This window comes from Hemitrygon akajei, chromosome 3 (assembly GCF_048418815.1).
Source record: "Hemitrygon akajei chromosome 3, sHemAka1.3, whole genome shotgun sequence".
Taxonomy (NCBI): Eukaryota; Metazoa; Chordata; class Chondrichthyes; order Myliobatiformes; family Dasyatidae; genus Hemitrygon; species Hemitrygon akajei.
This window is the reverse complement of record NC_133126.1, coordinates 34,811,016-34,831,830: the sequence shown is the minus strand read 5'-3', so window position 1 is coordinate 34,831,830 and position 20,815 is coordinate 34,811,016. Positions and strand designations below refer to the sequence as shown.

Below are 20,815 nucleotides of genomic sequence, written 5' to 3'. Positions count from 1 at the left end.
CATTGTTTCTGTTATGGTCCTTGGATTTATTGTGTATGCCGACAAGAAAACAAACCTCAGGGTTGTATATGGTGACAGATGTTTACTTCGAATTTTGGTCCCCCTGACCTGTTCAGTGGTACAAAATTTTAACTGCCTCAATGAACGCTTATTTGTTCTACTTAGTTATAAAGTGCCAGAAAAAGGCAATGGCAAACCACTTCCGTAGAAGAATTTGCCAAGAACAATCATGGTGATGAGACCATGATTGCCTACTCCATGTGACATGACAAATAATGAAGATGATGAGTTACAAAGTCAAGACAAAGTGTGTAGATATCATGTGATACATGAAATTCTTTTTGTATGTTAACTAGAACAGAAGATTCAGAACCAGTCCAAGTGGTTGCCAAGAGCTGGCAGGGAATTGGCAGATTAAGGGTACAAGAGCACCAATTGAGTTCAGTGACCCCTTGCTGAATGAGTGCTTGTTCTCATTGCGGTTAAAACAGGGCCTGAACTGTGAATGATGACATTATCTGGATGAAACTTCTAAATTCAGGATTTACAGAATGCGAAGATTCACACTGATGCTGCGTAGGCTTTTTATTTTGACTCATTTCTAGTGGTTCCAATGTTAGTAAGGAGCTCCTGCTTTACAGCTGGCAGAGTTCCTGTTGCTGCTGGAGCCTGTGTATCCTAAAAGCTTGCCTGGCCAATCACACCATAATGTAGTTGTTTTAAGAAGCTTTCAGAAAATTCCACTACCCTTTATGGGTTTGGCCTCCATTAAATGCTAGAGCAAGAGAAGGATTATCATTGGAAACAGTGTTGTATCCTTCCGCTCTTCCCGGATGTAGATGATTGGATCACAGGCTTTTCTCTAACATAATTGCAGTCCCACCAGTTTTTTACACCAATTTCACTACCTTCTGATTCTGTGTAAATCAGTGATGCTATGGGTGGGGAAATATGGGATGGGGAAACTGTGAGAGAAGTACATTTTTAACTGCTTCACTTCCTGAAATGGCCTTCCCCATTCATTGAATCTGCATCCATCACCCTAGGCATGCCCTCTTCTCAATACTGCCATCAGGAAGGAGGTACAGGAGCCTAAAGATGCACACTCAACATTTTCAGAACAGGTCAATGACCCCATGAACACTACCTTACTATTCCTATTTTGTACTCTTTATTTATTTTTTATTGGAACTTGTCATATTGTTTTATGTCTTGCACTGCACGGCTGACAGAAAACAACAAATTTCACATCATATGTCAGTGACTATAAACCTGACTCTCATTCTGGGAAACTAGCGGCCTGAAATGATATTCTTAATTTTCAACTTTGAGTTGGTTGGAAAAACGAGCCGCATGCCAGCTTTTTAAATCCTACTCAGAAAAGAATTTCTTTGCATTTTGACTTGATGGAGTTGATCGATATGAGGACTGAATTACTGGATGTTCAAAAGGGGTAAATTACTGGGTAGATTTCTGGGTAGAGTAAAATTAATTGGGACTTTTATCCCACCTTCAATAGGTTCAATAGGTACATTTAATGTCAGGGAAATGTATACAATATACATCCTGAAATTCTTTTCCTTTGCAAACAACCATGAAAGCAGAGGAGTGCCCCAAAGAATGAATGACAGTTAAACATTAGAACCCCAATGCCCCCCAGCTTCCCCCTCCCATGCACAAGCCCCCCCCTCTCCCCCACCAGCAAAAAAGCATCAGTGCTCTCTGAGCACTCAGGCGTGCAGTAAATCTGATCCCATCTGCCCAGCATAAACCTACCATCCCAACACAGAATTCAGCTGATTATAAATAATCACTGGATTATCATCTTCATATTTTTCCTAAAAGAGCTTTCATTAATCAATGTCTATGTTAAATTTGCCTTTGAGTAATCCAATGAACAGAATTTAAAGTACTATACGTTTCTAGATTTATCTGTTCTGTACAGTTTGCTGTCATAGCCAGAGATGTTTTCCCTGGGTGGAAATGGAAAATTACAAGGGAGAATAATTGTAAGGTGATTAGAGAAAAATATAGAGAGGGATATCAGAAGTAGGTTCTTTACACAGAGAGTGGTGGGTGTGTGGAATGACCTGCCAGGGCTGGTGGTAGATGCAGATATAATAGGGATATTGAAGAAACTCTCAGACAGGCAAATGGACGATAGAAAAATGGAGGGCTATGTAGGAGGGAGGGGTTACATTGATCTTAGAGTAGGTTAAAAGAGCAGCTCAACATTGTGGGCTGAAGGGCCTGTACTGTGCTGTACTGTTCTATGTTCACTGTACTGTGTATGTATTTAACATTGAGGATCCCTCTTGGTCAACTGTAAAGTTAATTTCTCTTACAGTTTCCCATAACTGGAGACTTACTGAAGTTGGGAACTTGGTCATGTGCTTTTGGTTTGAACAGATCTGAAATCATAAATATTCTTTGGCTAGGACACATGGGAAGACCAATCTGCATGCAAGGATCTTCTCTGATCACAGTGACTGAAACTCTGCAAAATCTTCAAGCTGCTCAAGTTCAAGCAGTCATCCCTGATTGGCACTGCTGACTAGGCCAAAACTAACTTCTCTATATTCACTGTTTGTCAGTCACGGTTGGATATTTTAGGTGTTAGATATATGAATACTTAATGAACTTTTAATATGTTATCTATCCTGATGTGTTAGGTCTTGGAGAATGAATGTGTCCTGTAGGTGACACTTGTGCATAGTGCTTACTACCTCTGGCCACTGTTCTCATCTGTGTAGGGATGTGGGTGCGGCAGTTAAAATAAGAGAGGTGTCCTCATGCGATTCAAAACAGAGGATCTGAAAGAATTTAGTCCATTCCCTAGGGCACTTGGGAGAACCAACCTTGAACTAATAATCAAAGCTTTGCCAGTACTTTTACAGATCAAGCAAGAATGAGGAAAAAAATTGTTTGTAAATGATTCCTAATTGCAGGTTATTAAAATTCCTTCCAGTTTTACTGTTTTAAATTCTTTCCTGTTATTGAGAATGCTGTCAACAAAATGCACAGATTGTACTAAAAAATTTTTAATAAATGAGTGTAAAAGCTCACTAAATCAGAGATTTCATTCCTCAAATTCATTACACACTAGGGTTTCTTTGGGCTTTGTGAATCGTACATTGCACAGGAGTAGGCCCAAGCCCAGTGAAGGTAAATAAATAGAGAAGGGGCCAGCACAACTGGCCAATAGTGTTCTCCTACTTTCTTCTTCTACTGATCTGGTATTGCCAATTGCACATAGAAAATGGGTGTTTAAAATCAGGATGATTATTTAAGTGGTGAAAAGAAAAAGAAAATAAATTCACTGATTGAAAGATTCTGAAGATTCTAGGAAAATTTGGAAAATATGGCAGGTACTGTGGGTAGTCAGATAGAGATCTTTAAGAGTAACATCAATCCATTATAACCTTCTTCTCTAACATGAAGATAATAAGTGTATTCACAAACAAGAGAATGTCTGCTGATGCTGGAAATCCAAGCAACACACACAAAATGCTGGAGGAACTCAGCAGGCTAGGCAGCATCTATGGAAAAGAGTACAGTCGAAATTTTGGGCTGAGATGGTGTATGATAATAAATGTATGGATGTATAGCATATCATTCTAAGACATGTTATGTTTCTTTTAAGGCAAAGTGTAATTTGAACTTGTTTTTGTGCACATATTAAGATGAACTTGGCTTTTAACCTTTTGCTGAATGTTTCTGTGCTGGGGAATGAATGTACTTCATGGTCAGTGGTATGCCACTCAAGTGGGCTTCTTTGTCTGGGATAGTGTTGAGCTCAGATCCATGGAAATTGCCTAGCACTTTTGTGATACAAGTGTTGCTCACCACTTAGTAGTCCATGCATCAACGTTGTCTAGCTCTCATTGCATGCAGGCATGGGCTGCTGTAAACATAGAAGCATAGAAAATAGGTGCAGGAGTAGGCCATTCGGCCCTTTGAGCCTGCACCGCCATTCAGTATGATCATGGCTGATCATCCAACTCAGAACCCTGTACCTGCTTTCTCTCCATACCCCCTGATCCCTTTAGCCACAAGGGCCATATCTAACTTCCTCTTAAATATAGCCAATGAACCGGCCTCAACTGTTTCCTGTGGCGGAGAATTCCACAGATTCACCACTCTCTGTGTGAAGAAGTTTTTCCTCATCTCGGTCCTAAAAGGCTTCCCCTTTATCCTTAAACTGTGACCCCTCGTTCTGGATTTCCCCAACATCGGAAACAATCTTCCTGCAGCTAGCCTGTCTGATCCCTTTAGAATTTTATACGTTTCAATAAGATCCCCCCTCAATCTTCTAAATTCCAGTGAGTATAAGCCTAGTCGATCCTGTCTTTCTTCATATGAAAGTCCTGCCATCCCAGGAATCAATCTGGTGAACCTTCTCTGTACTCCCTCTATGGCAAGAATGTCTTTCCTCAGATTAGGGGACCAAAACTGCACACAATACTCTAGGTGTGGTCTCACCAAGGCCTTGTACAACTGCAGTAGAACCTCCCTGCTCCTGTACTCAAATCCTTTTGCTATGAATGCCAACATACCATTTGCCTTTTTCACCACCTGCTGTACCTGCATGCCCACCTTCAATGACTGGTGTACAATGACACCCAGGTCTCGTTGCACCTCCCCTTTTCCTAATCGGCCACCGTTAGATAATAATCTGTTTTCCTGCTCTTGCAACCAAAGTGGGTAACCTCACATTTATCCACATTAAATTGCACCTGCCATGAATTTGTCCACTCACCTAACCTATCCAAGTGACCCTGCATCCTCCTCACAGCTAACACCTCCGCCCAGCTTCGTGTCATCTGCAAACTTGGAGATGCTACATTTAATTCCCTTGTCTAAATCATTAATATATATTGTAAACAACTGGGATCCCAGCACTGAGCCTTGCGGTACCCACTAGTCACTGCCTGCCATTCTGAAAAGGTCCTGTTTACTCCCACTCTTTGCTTCCTGTCTGCCAACCAATTCTCTATCCACATCAATACCATACCCCCAATAGCGTGTGCTTTAAGTTTGCACACTAATCTCCTGTGTGGGACCTTGTCAAAAGCCTTTTGAAAATCTAAATATACCACATCCACTGGCTCTCCCCTATCCACTCTACTAGCTACATCTTCAAAAAATTCTATAAGATTCGTCAGACATGATTTTCCTTTCACAAATCCATGCTGACTTTGTCCGATGATTTCACCTCTTTCCAAATGTGCTGTTATCACATCTTTGATAACCGACTCTAGCATTTTCCCCACCACTGATGTCAGACTCACCGGTCTATAATTCCCCGGTTTTTCTCTCCCTCCTTTTTTAAAAAGTGGGGTTACATTAGCCACCCTCCAATCCTCAGGAACTAATCCAGAATCTAAGGAGTTTTGAAAAATTATCACTAATGCATCCACTATTTCTTGGGCTACTTCCTTAAGCACTCTGGGATGCAGACCATCTGGCCCTAAGGATTTATCTGCCTTTAATCCCTTCAATTTCCCTAACACCACTTCCCTACTAACATGTATTTCCCTCAGTTCCTCCATCTCACTAGACCCTCGGTCCCTTACTATTTCCGGAAGATTATTTATGTCCTCCTTAGTGAAGACAGAACCAAAGTAGTTATTCAATTGGTCTGCCATGTCTCTGTTCCCTATGATCAATTCACCTGTTTCTGACTGTAAGGGACCTACATTTGTCTTGACTAATCTTTTTCTTTTCACATATCTATAAAAGCTTTTACAGTCAGTTTTTATGTTCTCTGCCAGCTTTCTCTCATAATCTTTTTTCCCTTTCCTAATTAAGCCCTTTGTCCTCCTCTGCTGGTCTCTGAATTTCTCCCAGTCCTCAGGTGTGCCGCTTTTTTTTTGCTAATTTATATGTTTCTTCTTTGGACTTGATACTATCCCTAATTTCCCTTGTCAGCCATGGGTGCACTACCTTCCCTGGTTTATTCTTTTGCCAAACTGGGATGAACAATTGTTGTAGTTCATCCATGCGATCTTTAAATGCTTGTTTTTGCTGAGAGGTTGCGAATGGAATTAACATTGTTCAATTACCGACAATCGACCCTGCCTTTTATCTTACAATCTTATCACTAATAAAGTAGTTGATGATGTTGGATCTTGACACTGCCCTGATGAATTCTTGCAATGGTGTCCCTCTGGTGGAATCATTGACTTCTGTGAGCCACAGCCATCTTTCTTTGGTTGGGCAGTTTTCTCTTTAAAGCCCGTTGTATTCACTTTTAACTGTGCACAAAGTTGTGGCATGTAATCAAATACTGCTTTGATGTCAAAGACAGACACTCTCATCTCACCTTCAGAATGCATCTCTTTGTTCCATGTTTGGTCCAGGCTAAGTGGCCTTGGTGGAAGCCAAACTGTGTGTTGGTGAGGGGGTAACTGGTGACTAAGTACTGCTTGATAGTAATTCAAGAGGAGGATCTCAGCAAGTCAGACAACATCTATGGAAAAGAGTAAATGTCGACGTTTCAGGCTGAGACCCTTCTTCATGCCCAAAATGTACTCTTTTCCATAAATGCTGCCTGGCCTGCTGAGTTCCTCCAGAATTTTGTGTGTGTTGCTTTGGATTTCCAGCATTTGCAGACATTCTTGTGTTTGTATTGCTTGGTAGTATTGTTGACAACAGCTTCTAGCAATTTGCTCTCGTTTGGAAGTCAGCAGTTTGGGCAGCATGGTAGCATAGTGGTTACCACAAGGCTTTACAATGCCAACAAACCAGGTTCAATTCCCGCCACTTTCTGTAAGGAATTTGTATGTTCTGTCCATACAAACCTATAAATAAATAAATAAATAAATAAATTGAGTTGATTTGTCCAGGTTTTGTGTGATAAGGACGTACCCAGGCCGCTTTCTACATTTCTGGACAGTTTGCAACTATTGTGGAAAAGATTGGCTGGATGTGCAGCTAGCTCTGGAATGCAGATCTTCAGTGCGACAGCTGGGATGATACTTGCTCCTGTAACTTCTCTATCTAATGCTCTTGTTCATTTCTTGACATCATGAATCAACTGGAGAGTAGCTCATATCAGCTGCGGTTCTATGGATAAAGATGTGAGATGGGCCATGCATTTGGCACTTCTGTCTGAACGTGGTTGTGAATGCTTCCATTTTTTTCTTTACCACGTACTTGCCTGACCTGCCATTGTCCTTGCAGCCTCTGTCTTTTGTTACCTGTTCCATTGTCCGTTCCGTAGGACTGCAGAGCAATGATCTGATCAAAATTTACACTTAATATCCTTTGAATTAAGATGGACTTGGCAGAACTGCCTCAAATACTGTCATTTCCATGTGGAATGCAACTCCAGTCTGGGCAGACTATTTGAAAAATGAACTACTCCTAGTGGGAACGTGATTCACTGTTAAATTGTTGAGAGAAAACTCATCTTGAAACCTAAAGTAGCAGCAAGTAATTTCCTTGATAATCAGGAGAGTAAAGTAGCTATTGCAGTGAGTCTGTAATATTTAAATATCTATACAAATTCAGTTTACTCTTAGTAAGATTTTTGTGGTTATGCTTGTAAAAGCTTGTATCTGTTGCAGTGTGAATGTGCTGTGGCTATATTAGTATCAGTAATTATTCAGTACTGAGTGCACAGGATGACTCAGTTTTTTTTAATTCAGTTTACTTACAAATGGGATAGAGCAACAGTGTGAGCTGGAATGGCCAAGGAAAGGTGGCTCACTGAAAATGTTCATCCGCAAACATTGCTGATCCTGTTTTTAAATGTAAGATACAAGGCTCAATGGATTCTAAACGTCTTCAATTGAAATGACTCTTGCTTGCTCTTCTGCTAAGAACCCCACTTGCAGAGGAGCTAGTATGCTGCTATCCCACTTCATATGAAATGCATCTTCACAACAATTTTATTATATATACTGAAATCCTGTACACTAGAACTCAGTGTGTCACCTAGCCAAGTACAACATTGACACTGGCATTTATTCAGCAAGGTAACAGCTAGCTCAGATAAACAGGTAACTGCAACCTGGCTAGTTAGCATTCTTTAATTTTAACTGTGTGATCGATGGAGCCATTAAATGATACCACTTCACCAGATGATTATTTGGTTGACAGCAGAACCTTGCAGCTCCAGACCACACGTGCAGAGAGAAGGGAAACTATACTTGACATCATAGGAACTTTTGACCAAATGTGGTGCAAGGAACCCCTGAAGAACTCAAGGTCAATAGAAGTCAAATACAAGGTGACTATTGGGACACCAGTCATCCCAATTCCAAGCCACTTATAGTCATGCCTTCAGCCCAGGCATTTCCAATTGCTTCTCTATTGAGCTTCTTTCACAAGTTTGCTGACAGTGATCAGCGTCATTCACAACTCCAGTTGTGCCAGCTCACAGTAAGATCTGTATAACATGACAGTTTGTTCTGGCAGACAGCAGCATCTCCTACTCCATCTAAATGCCAAACAGTATCCATTTTGAACAAAGCAATCAATTCCCATGATCTTCATTTTGCAGCTGTTGTCAGTCCCCTGGAATTAACACAAAAGTCAATTTTTGTGTCATCTGAAGATTTACTAATTAGTCCATTTATATTTTTTTCATCCAAATCATACCACAAACACGGTGAATTCCTGTGGTGCATTTTTTAGATGACACTCATTGCATTTATCCTGTGCCTGTGGTGTGTCCTGAGCTTTCTATTACCTGCCATTTTAATTCATTATGCTATTCCCACTCTGACCTCTCAGTTTATAGATTACTGCACCTGGGCTTGAAACATTCAGCTTTTTTTTAATCCATGGAGCATCCTTGCCCAATGAAGGTTTCCAGCATTCACTGGGCATAGCGGTCTGTCCTGGGATTAAAGGCCTGTGTGTGCGCGTGGGTGCGAAGGAGGAACTGGGGCCTGTTTTTACTGTTGTTTTTTGTTGCCTGTTAGACCAGAAGATATAGGAGCAGAATTAGGCCATTGGGCCCATTGAGTCTGTTCTGCCATGATCCATTTCCCCCCAATCTCCTACCCCACCCCCACCCCGTATCCCTTCATGCCCTGACCAATAATGAATCTATCAACCTGTTCTGTTCTCTATTGTTCTGCCAAGCATTGTGGGCATGCTGTGTTGGTGCTGGAATCTGTGACAAAAATTGCAGGCTGCCGTCAGCACACCCTCAGGTGTGTTGGCTGTTAACACAAACAGTGCATTCCACTGTATGTTTCAATATGCACGTGACTAATAAACTTGAAACTTGAACCTTGAACCTTGATTCTAGCATTCTTTGCTTTGACCTCAGATTTCCAGCATCTGCCTTTTGTTTACTTTCATTAACCGTTGACATGAACAGCAATATCCACATACTCTGGGAATGAGTGAGTGAGTAATTAAATTCAGCCCCAAGAAAATTAACTTGATGAATTTCATAACTACCCTGAAGAATTTCCTTGGATTACATGCTGATACCGTGTGCTGAAACTTAAACCTCCAATCACCTGATTCAGAGATGAGAATGGTGCCTTTAATTAGTAAGAGCAACAATATTTACTTGCAGCGTCCAAGGATTGAACTATGAGGAAAGACAAGAAAAACTAGATTCAAGTTGCCAGAGGAGGGATATTGAGCAAAATCCTGATGGCGCAGAAGATTGAAAGTTAGAAAACAGATAGATGTGGAGCACTGATTCAAAGCTGAAAATGGTTTGAAATCTAATTACAAAAGTGTGATCAGCACTTGTGATCTCATACACGCACACACCCCTTCAAAAATGCTTCCCAAAATCAGAAGGTAATATGAGACTAGGTGTGACAATCTTTTTTCCCATATTGAAACCACTGCTGTTCTCTCCATAAACTGCTGCCTATCTCTTTAATTGCTATGTTTTGTATTTAACTCATTGACATTTAAATGATTTAGTAGTCGCCAGACTGTGCCTTGACTGAGTGTCATGCTAGTTGGTCAAACTGAGGGATAAAGAGTTCAGCGTTTGCTCAGAAAACTTGGTTAGCAATCATACTGTTAGTAAAAGCATCAAGGAAAGCAAACACAGAAGAGTGAGAGCAAAAGAGAAAGATACAATAAATATCGATGTGCAATGACTTGGTGTTAGAATTCATGGACATGCTCAGTGCTCCACTGAAAGATGTTTTCAAGTTTCTCTATACTGGGGAATTCCTTTGTACTTGCAGTTGGCCTTCTCTGTTGCAGATCTTACTGCTTAGGAAGAGTACACTGGTGCCCCACAGTGGGTCCCAAATGCATTTGCAGAAATATTTTTCTTCCTTGAAAGCTAAGAGTTAATTTCAAAATTTCTGCTGCATGATAGCATATCACTACATCACTGATATCCCTAACTAAGGTGAAATTATCTGGGGAAATGGGTTTCCTTCAGTATTACATTGCTCTGCATTTGGTGAGCATCAAGAATGAATTTAGAGAGATTTCAGTGTTACCCAGAAAGTCTGTCAGCATCTTTAAAGGAAAAAGAAATTATTTTTGGAGGATTTTTTTTTAGAATTTAACTGACCAAAAATGCTAACTTCTCTTTCAGCAGATGCTGACTGAACAACTTAGTGTTTTACAAATTTCATGTTCTGCTTTTAAAGATGTAAAAATAAATTGATGGTCCATAGATGAACTGCTATGACTCAAATGGCCTTTGTGTGGAGATGACACATTTTAGGGTGTTGTTGTCACTGAGTATTTTTTCAAAACATGAATGCTGTATGTTTACCATCTTCATTCTAACAACTTCCTCCCCAGCTCAAAAACTCTTTGCCAGTTTAAACTGTCCCGTGACATTATGCAGGCACTAAGCTTGAAAAGGTGATCAGAAGAGGGAAAGTACAGAGCATTTTGGACAAATTGTTCGATCCTTACCTCCTCAAGGTCACCGTTATCAGAATCACCTACTATCAGATTCAAGTGCATCAGGAATTATCTCGTACTGTCAACCTTGAAGAACTCTCTACGAAAAGCTACCACAGCTGACTTTGTTGGAATACTAACCAGGCACCCCACAGTTTAAAAGCAAAATAGGTAGGGAAAGGGAGGAGGCTCTGAAAAGAGAATACGGTGAGGTAGGTAGAACGTTGAAAAGCAGGAACTCCAGGGTAGTAATTTCTAGATTGTTGTCGGTACCACACACTAGTAAGGGTAAGAATAGGATGACTTGGCAGATGAATGCATCGGTGAGGAATTGGGGCAGGGGGCAGGGTTTCAGATTTCTGAGTCATTGGGAAAGGTATGACTGTACAAAAAGGATGGGTTACACCTGAACCCGAGGGGGGGGGGGCCGATATTCTCGCAGGCAGATTTGCTAGAGCTGTTGGGGAGGGATTAAACTAATCTGGCAGTTGGTGATGGGTAAGCTGAGGATGAAGCTGTGGGCATACAAGTAGATGCAGTGTGTAGTGAGACTGTCAGGTAGGACAGGCAGATGATAGGGCAAAGCTTCAGTCAGTGCAATGAGCTGAAGTATAACATGGGAGCAAAGTCGAAAAGGGTGATACAGAATAAGGTAGATACGTCGCAGCTGAAAGAAGATCATAGTTGGGAGCTTAACATCCAAGGATACATGTTGTATTGAAAGGACAGGCAGGTAGGCAGAGGGGGTGATGTGGCTCTGTTGATGAAAAAAATGACATCAAATCCTTAGAAAGAGGTGATCTTGGATCGGAAGATGCAGCATGCTTGTGGGTAGAGTTATGAAACTGCAAGGATAAAAAGTCCCTGATGGAGGTCTTATACAGGCCTCTAAATAGTAGCCAGGATGTGGGATACAAATTACAATGGGAGATGAAAAGGCACATAAAAAGGGCAATGTTATGGAGTCATGTAGGATTTCAATGTGCAGGTAGATTGGGAAAATCGGGTCGGTGCTGGATCCCAAGAGAGAGAATTTGTAGAATGCCTAAGAGATGGCTTAGGAGACAATGATCATAATGGGATTGCTGTCTCCTGCAGATTGGGAGGGAGAAGATAAAATCAGATGTATCAGTATTAGAGTGGAGGAAAGGGAATTACAGAGCCATGGGAGAGGAGCTGTCCAAAGTTGATTGGAAGAAGACACTAACAGGGCTGACAGCAGAACAACAACGGCAGGAGCTTCTGCAGGCAATTCGGAAAGTGCAGGATAGATAAAGGGAGGATGACGCAGCTGTGGCTGACAAGGGGAGTCAAAGACAGCATAAAAGGAAAAGAGAGAGCATTTGATATAGCAAAAGTACTGGCCTGCTGTGTTCCACCAGCATTTTGTGTGTGTGTTTTTTTTGTTGGTTCGGATGTAGGCCTTAGTAGCATCTTAGACCAATATTATTGCCCATCCCTAATTGTCCTTGAGCAGTGATGTTGATCTGCCTTCTTAGTCATAGTGATAGAGCACTACAATACAGAAACAGGCCCTTCAGCCCATCTAGTCTGTGCCAAACTGTTATTCTGCCTAGATCCATCAACCCACACCTGGACCATAGCGCCCCCATAACCCTCCCATCCATGTACTTACCCAAATTACTCTTAAATGTTGAAATCAAACTCACACCCACCACATTCTTTTCTTGAATTGCTTCACCTTTGATAGAATTTCTCCCACCGTGTTTTAGTGAAACCAGTTTGCCGGATTTAGACTCAGCAAAGATGAAGGAGGTGCAATCAAATTCCAAGGTAGCATGGTGAGATACCCAAAAGAAAAGCTGTCCTTTTTGGTGGACGAGGTGGCAGGTTTGAGCAATTTTGAGGCAAGTAATTGCAAGGTGTGCCGGATGACCTCAGTAGCAGATCTGATTAAAGGCTGTTTCTTTGACACAAGCAAGTGGGGCACTGCTGACCAAAATTTTGTTCTTGATTTGGGGTGTTTAGTGATCATTATTTTGTAATGTCTCTTTCTTAGACCCTGAGGAACAAGTGAAAAGCAATGCATCTGAGAGGGCATTCAAGGAACGCATTGTTTCCAGGAAACGGCAAGGTGCGATGCGGCGAAAGATTCACCAGGTCAACAACCATAAGTTCATGGCCACTTACCTGCGACAGCCCACGTACTGCTCTCACTGCAGGGAATTCATCTGGTAGGAAGTTTAAGCTGCTTGTGTTGAAGATGTCACATGTCTTTTGCTTAGATATTAAGAATGGCACATCTGCCAGGAACTGTGACCTTTTCTGGTACCTTTCTTTCACATTAAAATGAATACTTAGGAAATCTGCTTTTATATTTTCATAAGACTATAAGGCCATGAGACATAGGAGCAGAATTAGGCCATTCAATCATGGCTCATTTATTAACTAAAATGAGTGAATTTAGATTTTGAAAGATTTCCTACACTAATTCAGTAAAAAGCAGCCTATTTGACCAACCTGGGTACTATATCTAAAAGTAGGAGAGAGAGAAACTGCATATGCAGAAGATTGTTTTAATTCATTTTCAGCATCTGGGTGGCATTAACTGTCTACCCCGCAAGTGAAACATGTCTGCTTAAAGAACTGGGGAAAAGAACAATACAAAATGCTTTAAATGGTACAATAAATATTAAGAGTTATATTAGGGAAAAATTATATTGGTATTGGAGTTGGTTAAAAGGTTGGCACAACACTGTGGGCTGTTGGGCCTGTACTGTGCTATAATGATCCATGACAAAATGCAACTATACTAGTGCAACTCCTTTATGCTCTTTGTTGCAAGGAGAGTCCTGCCATTGAAGCACATTAAGACCATAAGACGTAGAAGCAGAATCAGGCCATTTGGCTCAAGGAGTCTGCTCTGCCATTCAATCACAGCTGAACCATTTTTCCTCTCCTCATCCCCCTCCCCGTCCCTCTCCGGGTAACTGATGCCGTGGCCAACCAAGAACCTATCAATCTCCCTCTTAAATATACTCCCAACGACCTGGTCTCCACAGCTGCCTGTGATAACAAATTCCACAAATTCACCACCCTCTAGCTGAAGAAATTTCTCTGCATCTCGGTTTTAAATGGACACCCCTCTATCCTGAGGCTGTGCCCTCTTGTCCTAGACTCCCCCATCATAGGAAACATCCTTTCCATATCTACTCTGTCTAGGCCTTTCAACGTTCAAAAGGTTTCAATGAGATTCTCCCTCATCCCTCTAAATTCCTGTGAATACAGACCCAGAGTCATCAAACGTTTCTCATATGATAACCCTTTCATTGTAGAATCATCCTTGTGAACCTGCTCTGAACCCTCTCCAATGCCAAGGTGAGGCCTCACCAGAGCCTTATAAAGCTTCGTCATCACATTCCTGCTCTTATATTCTGGACCTCTTGAAATGAATACTGACACTGCATTTACCCTCCTTTTGGTGTTCTGCACAAGGACTCCCAAATCCTTTTGCATCTCAGATTTTTGGATCTTCTCCCCATTTAGAAAATAGTCTGCTCATTTATTTCTTCTACTAATGTGAATGATCATATATTTTCCAATATTGTTTTCATTTGGCACTCTCTTGCCCATTCTTCTAATCTGTCTAAGTCCTTCTGCAGCCTTCCTGTTTCCTCCACACTACCTGCCCCTCCACCAGTCTTTGTATCTTCTGCAAACTTGGCAACAAAGCCATCTATTCCATCATCTAAATTGTTTATATACAGCATAAAAAGAAGCTGTCCCAACACCAACCCCTGTAGAAGACCACTACTCACTGGCAGCCAACCAGAAAAGGTTCCTTTTATTTCTGCTTGCCAACCCCTACCAATCAGCCAATGCTCTAACCATGCTAATAACTTTCCAGTAATATCATGAGCTCTTAACTTGGTAAGCAGCCTCATGTGTGGTACCTTGTCAAAGGCCTTCTGAAAGTACAAATATACAACATCCACTGCATCACCTTTATCTATCTTACTTGTAATCTCCTCAATGAATTCCAATTGATTTGTCAGGCAAGATTTTCCCTAAAGGAAACCATATTGACTTTGCCCTTCCTTATCCTGTGTCACCCAAGTACTCCATCACCTCATCCTTAACAATTGACTCCAACATCTTCCCAACCACTGAGGTCAGACTAACTGGTCTATAATTTCCTTTCTGCTGCCTCCCTCCCTTCTTAAAGAGTGACATTTGCAATTTTCCAGTCTTTCAGAACTATACCAGAGTCCAATGATTTTTGAAAGATCATTACTAATTCCATCACAATCTCTACCGCTACCTCTTTCATTACTAATCGATCATTACTCGATCATTACTAATTTTGAAAGATCATTACTAATGTCACCACAATCTCTACCGCTACCTCTTTCAGAATCCTAGGGTGCAGTTCATCAGGTCCGGGTGATAATGCACCTTTTGGTCTTTAAGTTTTTAGAGCACCTTCTCACTTGTAATAACAACTGTACTCACTTCTTTTCCCTCACATCCTTCAACATCTGGCACAGTGCTGGTGTCTTCTGCAGTGAAGACTGATGCAAAATACTCATTTAGTTCATCTGCCATTTCCTTGTCTCCCATTATCCTTCCTCCAGCCTCATTTTCTAGTGGTCCTATATTCACTCTCATCTCTCTTGTTTTTTTTATATATTTGAAAAAGCCTTTTCTATCCACCTTGATATTGTTTGCTAGCTTGCTTTCATATTTCATCTTTTCCCTCCTAATGATTCTTTTAGTTGCTTTCTGTAGGTTTTTAAAAGCTTCCCAATCCTCTATCTTCCCACTAATTTTTGCTTTGTTTTATGCCCTCTCTTTTGCTTTTACATTAGCTTTGACTTCCCTTTTTAGTCATGGTTGTACTATTTTGCCATTTGATTATTTTATGTTTTTGGAATATATCTATCCTGCACTTTCCTCATTTTTCCCAGAAACTCAAGCCATCGCTGCTCTGCTGTCATCCCTGCTAGCATCTCATTCCAATTTTCTTTGGCAAACTCTTCCCTCATACCACTGTAATTTCCTTTACTCCACTGAAATACTACTTCGTCCCTAGCAAATTTCAAGTGGAATTCAATCATATTGTGATCACTACCTCCTAAAGGTTCCTTTATCTTAAGCTCCCTAACCTCCTCAGGTTCAGTACATAACACCCAATCCAGTATAGCTGATCCCCTGGTAGGCTCAACAACAAGCTGCTCTAAAAAGCCAGCTCATTGGTATTCAACAAATTCACCCTTTTGTCATCCATTACCAGCCTGATTTTCCCAATCTACCTACATGTTAAAATCTCCCATGACAATCATAACATTGCCCTTTTGACACACCTTTTCTATTTTCCGTTGTAATCTGTAGTCAACATCCCAGCTATTGTTTGAAGGCCTATATATAGCTGCCATCAGGGTCCTTTTACCCTTGCAGTTTCTTAACTCAACCCACAAGGATTCAACATCTTCTGATCCTATGTCACATCTTTCTACTGATTTGATGCCATTCTTTACCAGCAGAGCCACGCCTCCCCCTCTGCTTCCTATCCTATCCCTCCAATATAATATGTAACCTTGGACATGAAGCTCCCAACTATATTCATCCTCAGTCGTGATTCAGTGATGGCCATAACATCATACCTGACAATCTGTAAAAGTGCAACAAGGTTATTCACCTTATTTTCTGTACTCCATGCATTGAGATATAACCCTTTATGCAATGTATTTGCTGGCCTTTTTCTGCATCCCTAAGGCACTGGTCTTGCTGGCTGCAATGTTGTCCTGTCATTCCGCCTGTCCTTTGTGACAGTCTGGCAGCACACTCCCTTTGCTGCTCCAGATCCCTAACACGGTCTTCAAGGAGCTACAGCTGGATGCACTTCATGCAGATGTAGTTCCCTGGGAGACTCTGGCTCTCCCAGGACTCCACCATCTGGCATGAGGAACACACAATGTCCATCTACCCCTAAAAGGGAAACCTAACAGAAACTTACCCGAACAATTTACCCAGAGCCAAAGCCTGATACTCCCACTCTCACTGCTGGCTCAATCCCAACAATTGCCACTCCACTTGCCCCTTCGTACTTTTATTTACTCCTCTCTACACTGCTCCCGCCGCTGATTGGACCACCGGGATGACGCCGAACGCCTGCAAAGCTCTCCTTTCAAACGAGCGCGCCCAGTCTGCGAGAAACCTCCTTGCTGTGTGTCGCTCCTTCTACTGATTGGGCCACCAGAGTGACAGCAAACGCCCCCAGATCTACCCTTTTAGTTGCTGAATTGCTTTGACTAATAAAAAGAATTCAGTTCTGTGCAAATGTCTTAAACAAAGGAGCACTTCAAAATTAAGCTCATGTAATAAAATGGATCTCCTTTGCCTTCTGAGGGCTAAAAACGGCAGCTTTAGTTTGGGGTGGGGTGCCTTGCCCAGTGATCACCAAGTTGCCATACTGTGAAGGTAATGAAGCAAGCAAGAGACAGCAGACATCAGGAGTTGTTCCTTGATATACAGAACGATCGACGTGTGGGCAGACAGACTGACAAAGTGATTGGCAGGAGGTAGCTGGCTGCCGATAAAACTCTGGCTGTGTGCGTGTAGTGGAGGATTGAGGGGAAATCGGCTGACAAATGGCCGTCATCCCAACCTAGCTAGTGATTTCTATTTCTGTTTAATCCACAGGGGAATCTTTGGCAAGCAAGGATACCAGTGTCAAGGTAATCAATCATTTTTAATCTAATGAGCCAGCCGTGCTAAACTGCCACTGGTCAGGCAACGGAAGTTCTCAGAAATGCAGCCTACTCACCTCAAAGCATAGTCCCACAACCCCAGTACACAGTGCTACAACCATAGTAAATGATAAACACAAGAGATTCTGCACGTGCTGGAAATCCAATGTAACACCGCAAAATACTGGAGGAACTCAGCAGTCAGGCACTGTTTACAGAAAAGAATAAGACACCGACATTTTGGGCCAGCACCGTTCGTCAGGACTCCCTTTCTCAGGATGTATTAGGTCGACAAAAGAAATAACACAAGGATGTCCTCGACACTTCCTTGAGACATTGGAACATTCCCACTAACTGAGAATCCTTGGCCTATAACCACTCAGAACGGAGAGGGAACTTTCAGGGTGTCGCTGAGAAGTCCAACATAAATCGCAGAAAGAGCATCGCTTGTCTGAACTGTGGTGGAGTTTGCAAACTCCCACATTGGCCTCAGCCACCTTAGACCCTAAATGGAAGCAAGTCAGATAGAAAACAGAACTGTACAGCACAGGAACCACGTCAGTGCTGACTATGATGTTAATTTAAACTGCATATCTCTCTGCACCCAGTCCGAATTGCCCAACACCCGGCCTGTCTAAATCGCACTAAACGTTGCAGTTGTATCTATTTCCGTCACTCCCCCTGGGGGTGTGTTCCAGGCACCTACCACTCATTGTGGAAATAAAACATAACTTCATAGATCTTCCTTAAGCTTCCCACCTCTCACCTTTAGCATTTTATACTATAAAAAGTTTCTGACTACCATGGTGCTCATCATTTATGTACTTCTATCAGGTTGCCCTGTCAGCTTCCAACTCATGAGAGGAAACAATCCAAGTTTGCCCACTATCCTTAAATCTAATTCAGGCAATATTTTAGTGAACCTCTTCTGCACCCCCTCCAAAGCCTCCTCATCCTTCCTCGAATGTGGTCACCAGGACTGCAAGCAATGCTCCAAGTGTGTCAGAATTGAAGTCTTATAGCTGTAGCATGACTCCTGATTTTTTTATACCGCATTCTGACCAATGAATGCAAGCATGCCATGTGTCTTCTTACCACCCTATCTACTTATGTTGTCACATTCAGGGCGCTATGGACTTGGACTTGCAGTTTAATGCTCTTAACAGCCCTGCCATTTACTGTATACTTTCATCCTACATTTGACCTCCCAAAGTGCAATTCCACAAAATTGTCTTGGAGAATTCTCTGGTCAGGACAGATGTGCCTGATGCAGGAGACTGACAAGAGTTACAGTTAATGGGATAGAATTATATCCCACCTTACTGTGAACAGGCACAGCTGGGAGCACATGGCCATGCAGTGGGAAAAACACGGGTGTAATCTTACTTCACTGCAGATCTTCCATTCAGCTTTATTGCCAAATCTGAGAACCTGTTAATCCTGTTTTAATCCCAATTTGACCATGCCAGATTAGTGTGGATTTGGAATCTGGATTCATGTCTACTTTACCAGCTGCTTCCCTAATTCCTGAACTCCAGCAGCAAGTCGAAAGAACATTCTTTAAATGGATCTGCCACTTAATGAGCGGGACAAATTCTTGTGAAGAATCTCTCAAGAGTTAAGAAACATCTGCATTGCATTTGAACAACTGTCAATTAATTAAATGAATTCCTCTTTTCATCTAAAACTGCTTACGTGTTAAATTCCTAAACTGTATTCCTAAATGCCAATGGTGTTTAAGCATAGACTTGTAATTGATCATAAAGGCCAAATGCATAAACTCACGTCATGCTCATTCTGCATTGCTCAGCTGAGCTATGATTCTTTAAAAACATTACACCTTCATAGAGTATTTTGTGAGATCAACTATTTCATTGTTTTGTTTAATAAAGACTATAAAAATATAAAAACATGTGGCACTAATGTAGTTTGCTAAAATATGTGAATTTTACTCCCTGGTACTCTAAGCTGTGCGGGTGTGTGGCCGCGCAGTAACTGAAATATCCCCACACACATAGCCTTCATTGCTGCACAGCTGGTATTTTCTTTTATATAATGTTAATTTAAAATGCTGCACAGTTTTCAGGGCATGTAAAAAAAATTTCTGGTCAAAGCATTGGTTGGTCCAAACAGCTGTAAAAAAAACACTGGAGGGAATATTTTAGGGAAAGTTTTTCCACGGTAATTGTTCAGGCAGGTTTGTGGCTCTGACGATTGATACAGAAAGCACTCTCTGCGAATAGGAATGTTAATAATTTACAATATTTACAAGCAATAAAAATTCCACCGAACATTCAGGTCCCCCAAATTACAGACACTACAAAGCTGAATACGCAACAAACATACATAGTTAAAAGTGCACACAGAGCAGAGAGCAAGCCCTTTCCACGTACTATTTTATTCACCCAGGATGTTTGAAACTAGACATCAGGCATCTATCCAATGGGAAAGCACTGCAGCTTCCAAATTAGCTAATCACAACAGAAACAACTTTCGATGATCAGAATAAGGCACGTCCCCACAGGACACTTGGTATGTAATAATAATAATAATAATAATAATAATAATAATAATAATAATAATAATAATAATAATAAATACTTTAGTGATCCCTAGTGGGAAATTCTTTTGTTACAGCAACAACATTTAAAAACACACTTTATAGAGTGCAAACTTAACTAATAATAATAAACACAATAATAATTTACTAATATGCAGTAATTTGCAATAATAATGTACAAAATAATAAAACAGAGACTATTGTACCATGATGTGTGTTCTCCTGTCACACAGAGATGTTGTATATGCTTACTGCATTTGGTAGGAAAGATTTTCTGTAAGGATCCTTGTGACAGCGGTGCTGAATGAGTCGGTTCGAAAGGGCGCTCTGCTGCTTATTCAGTAGGTCACGGAGAGGACGTGCCTGATTGTCCATAATGGATAACAGTTTGTTTAGTGACCTCCTCTCCACCACTAACTCAAAAGAATCTGGGTTGTAGCCAAGCACAGATCCAGCCTTTTAGATGAGTTGTTTAATCGTTTTGAATCACCAGCATCGATGCAGCAAAGAAGACTGCATTTTGAGTGGCACACACAAAACGCTGGAGGAACTCAGCAGGCCTGGCAGCATCTATGGAAAAAAGTACAGTCGACATTTACGGTGACTGTACTTCTTTCCATAGATGCTGCCTGGCCTGATGAGCTCCCCCAGCATTTTGTGTGTGTGTTGCTCGGATTTCCAGCATCTGCAG

The 20,815-nt window shown here is 41.4% G+C and overlaps 1 protein-coding gene across 7 annotated transcripts in view; it reads left to right on the top strand.

Moving 5' to 3' along the window:
• Window positions 1–20,815, top strand: part of prkcha (protein kinase C, eta, a) — a 402,904-nt gene that overhangs the window by 285,984 nt on the left and 96,105 nt on the right. For all 7 annotated transcript variants that reach the window (XM_073039531.1, XM_073039533.1, XM_073039527.1 and 4 more), the window contains 2 exons: window positions 12,875–13,049; window positions 17,518–17,552. In XM_073039531.1, the coding sequence (XP_072895632.1) occupies window positions 12,875–13,049; window positions 17,518–17,552 (210 nt within the window). The remainder of the gene's footprint in view (window positions 1–12,874; window positions 13,050–17,517; window positions 17,553–20,815) is intronic.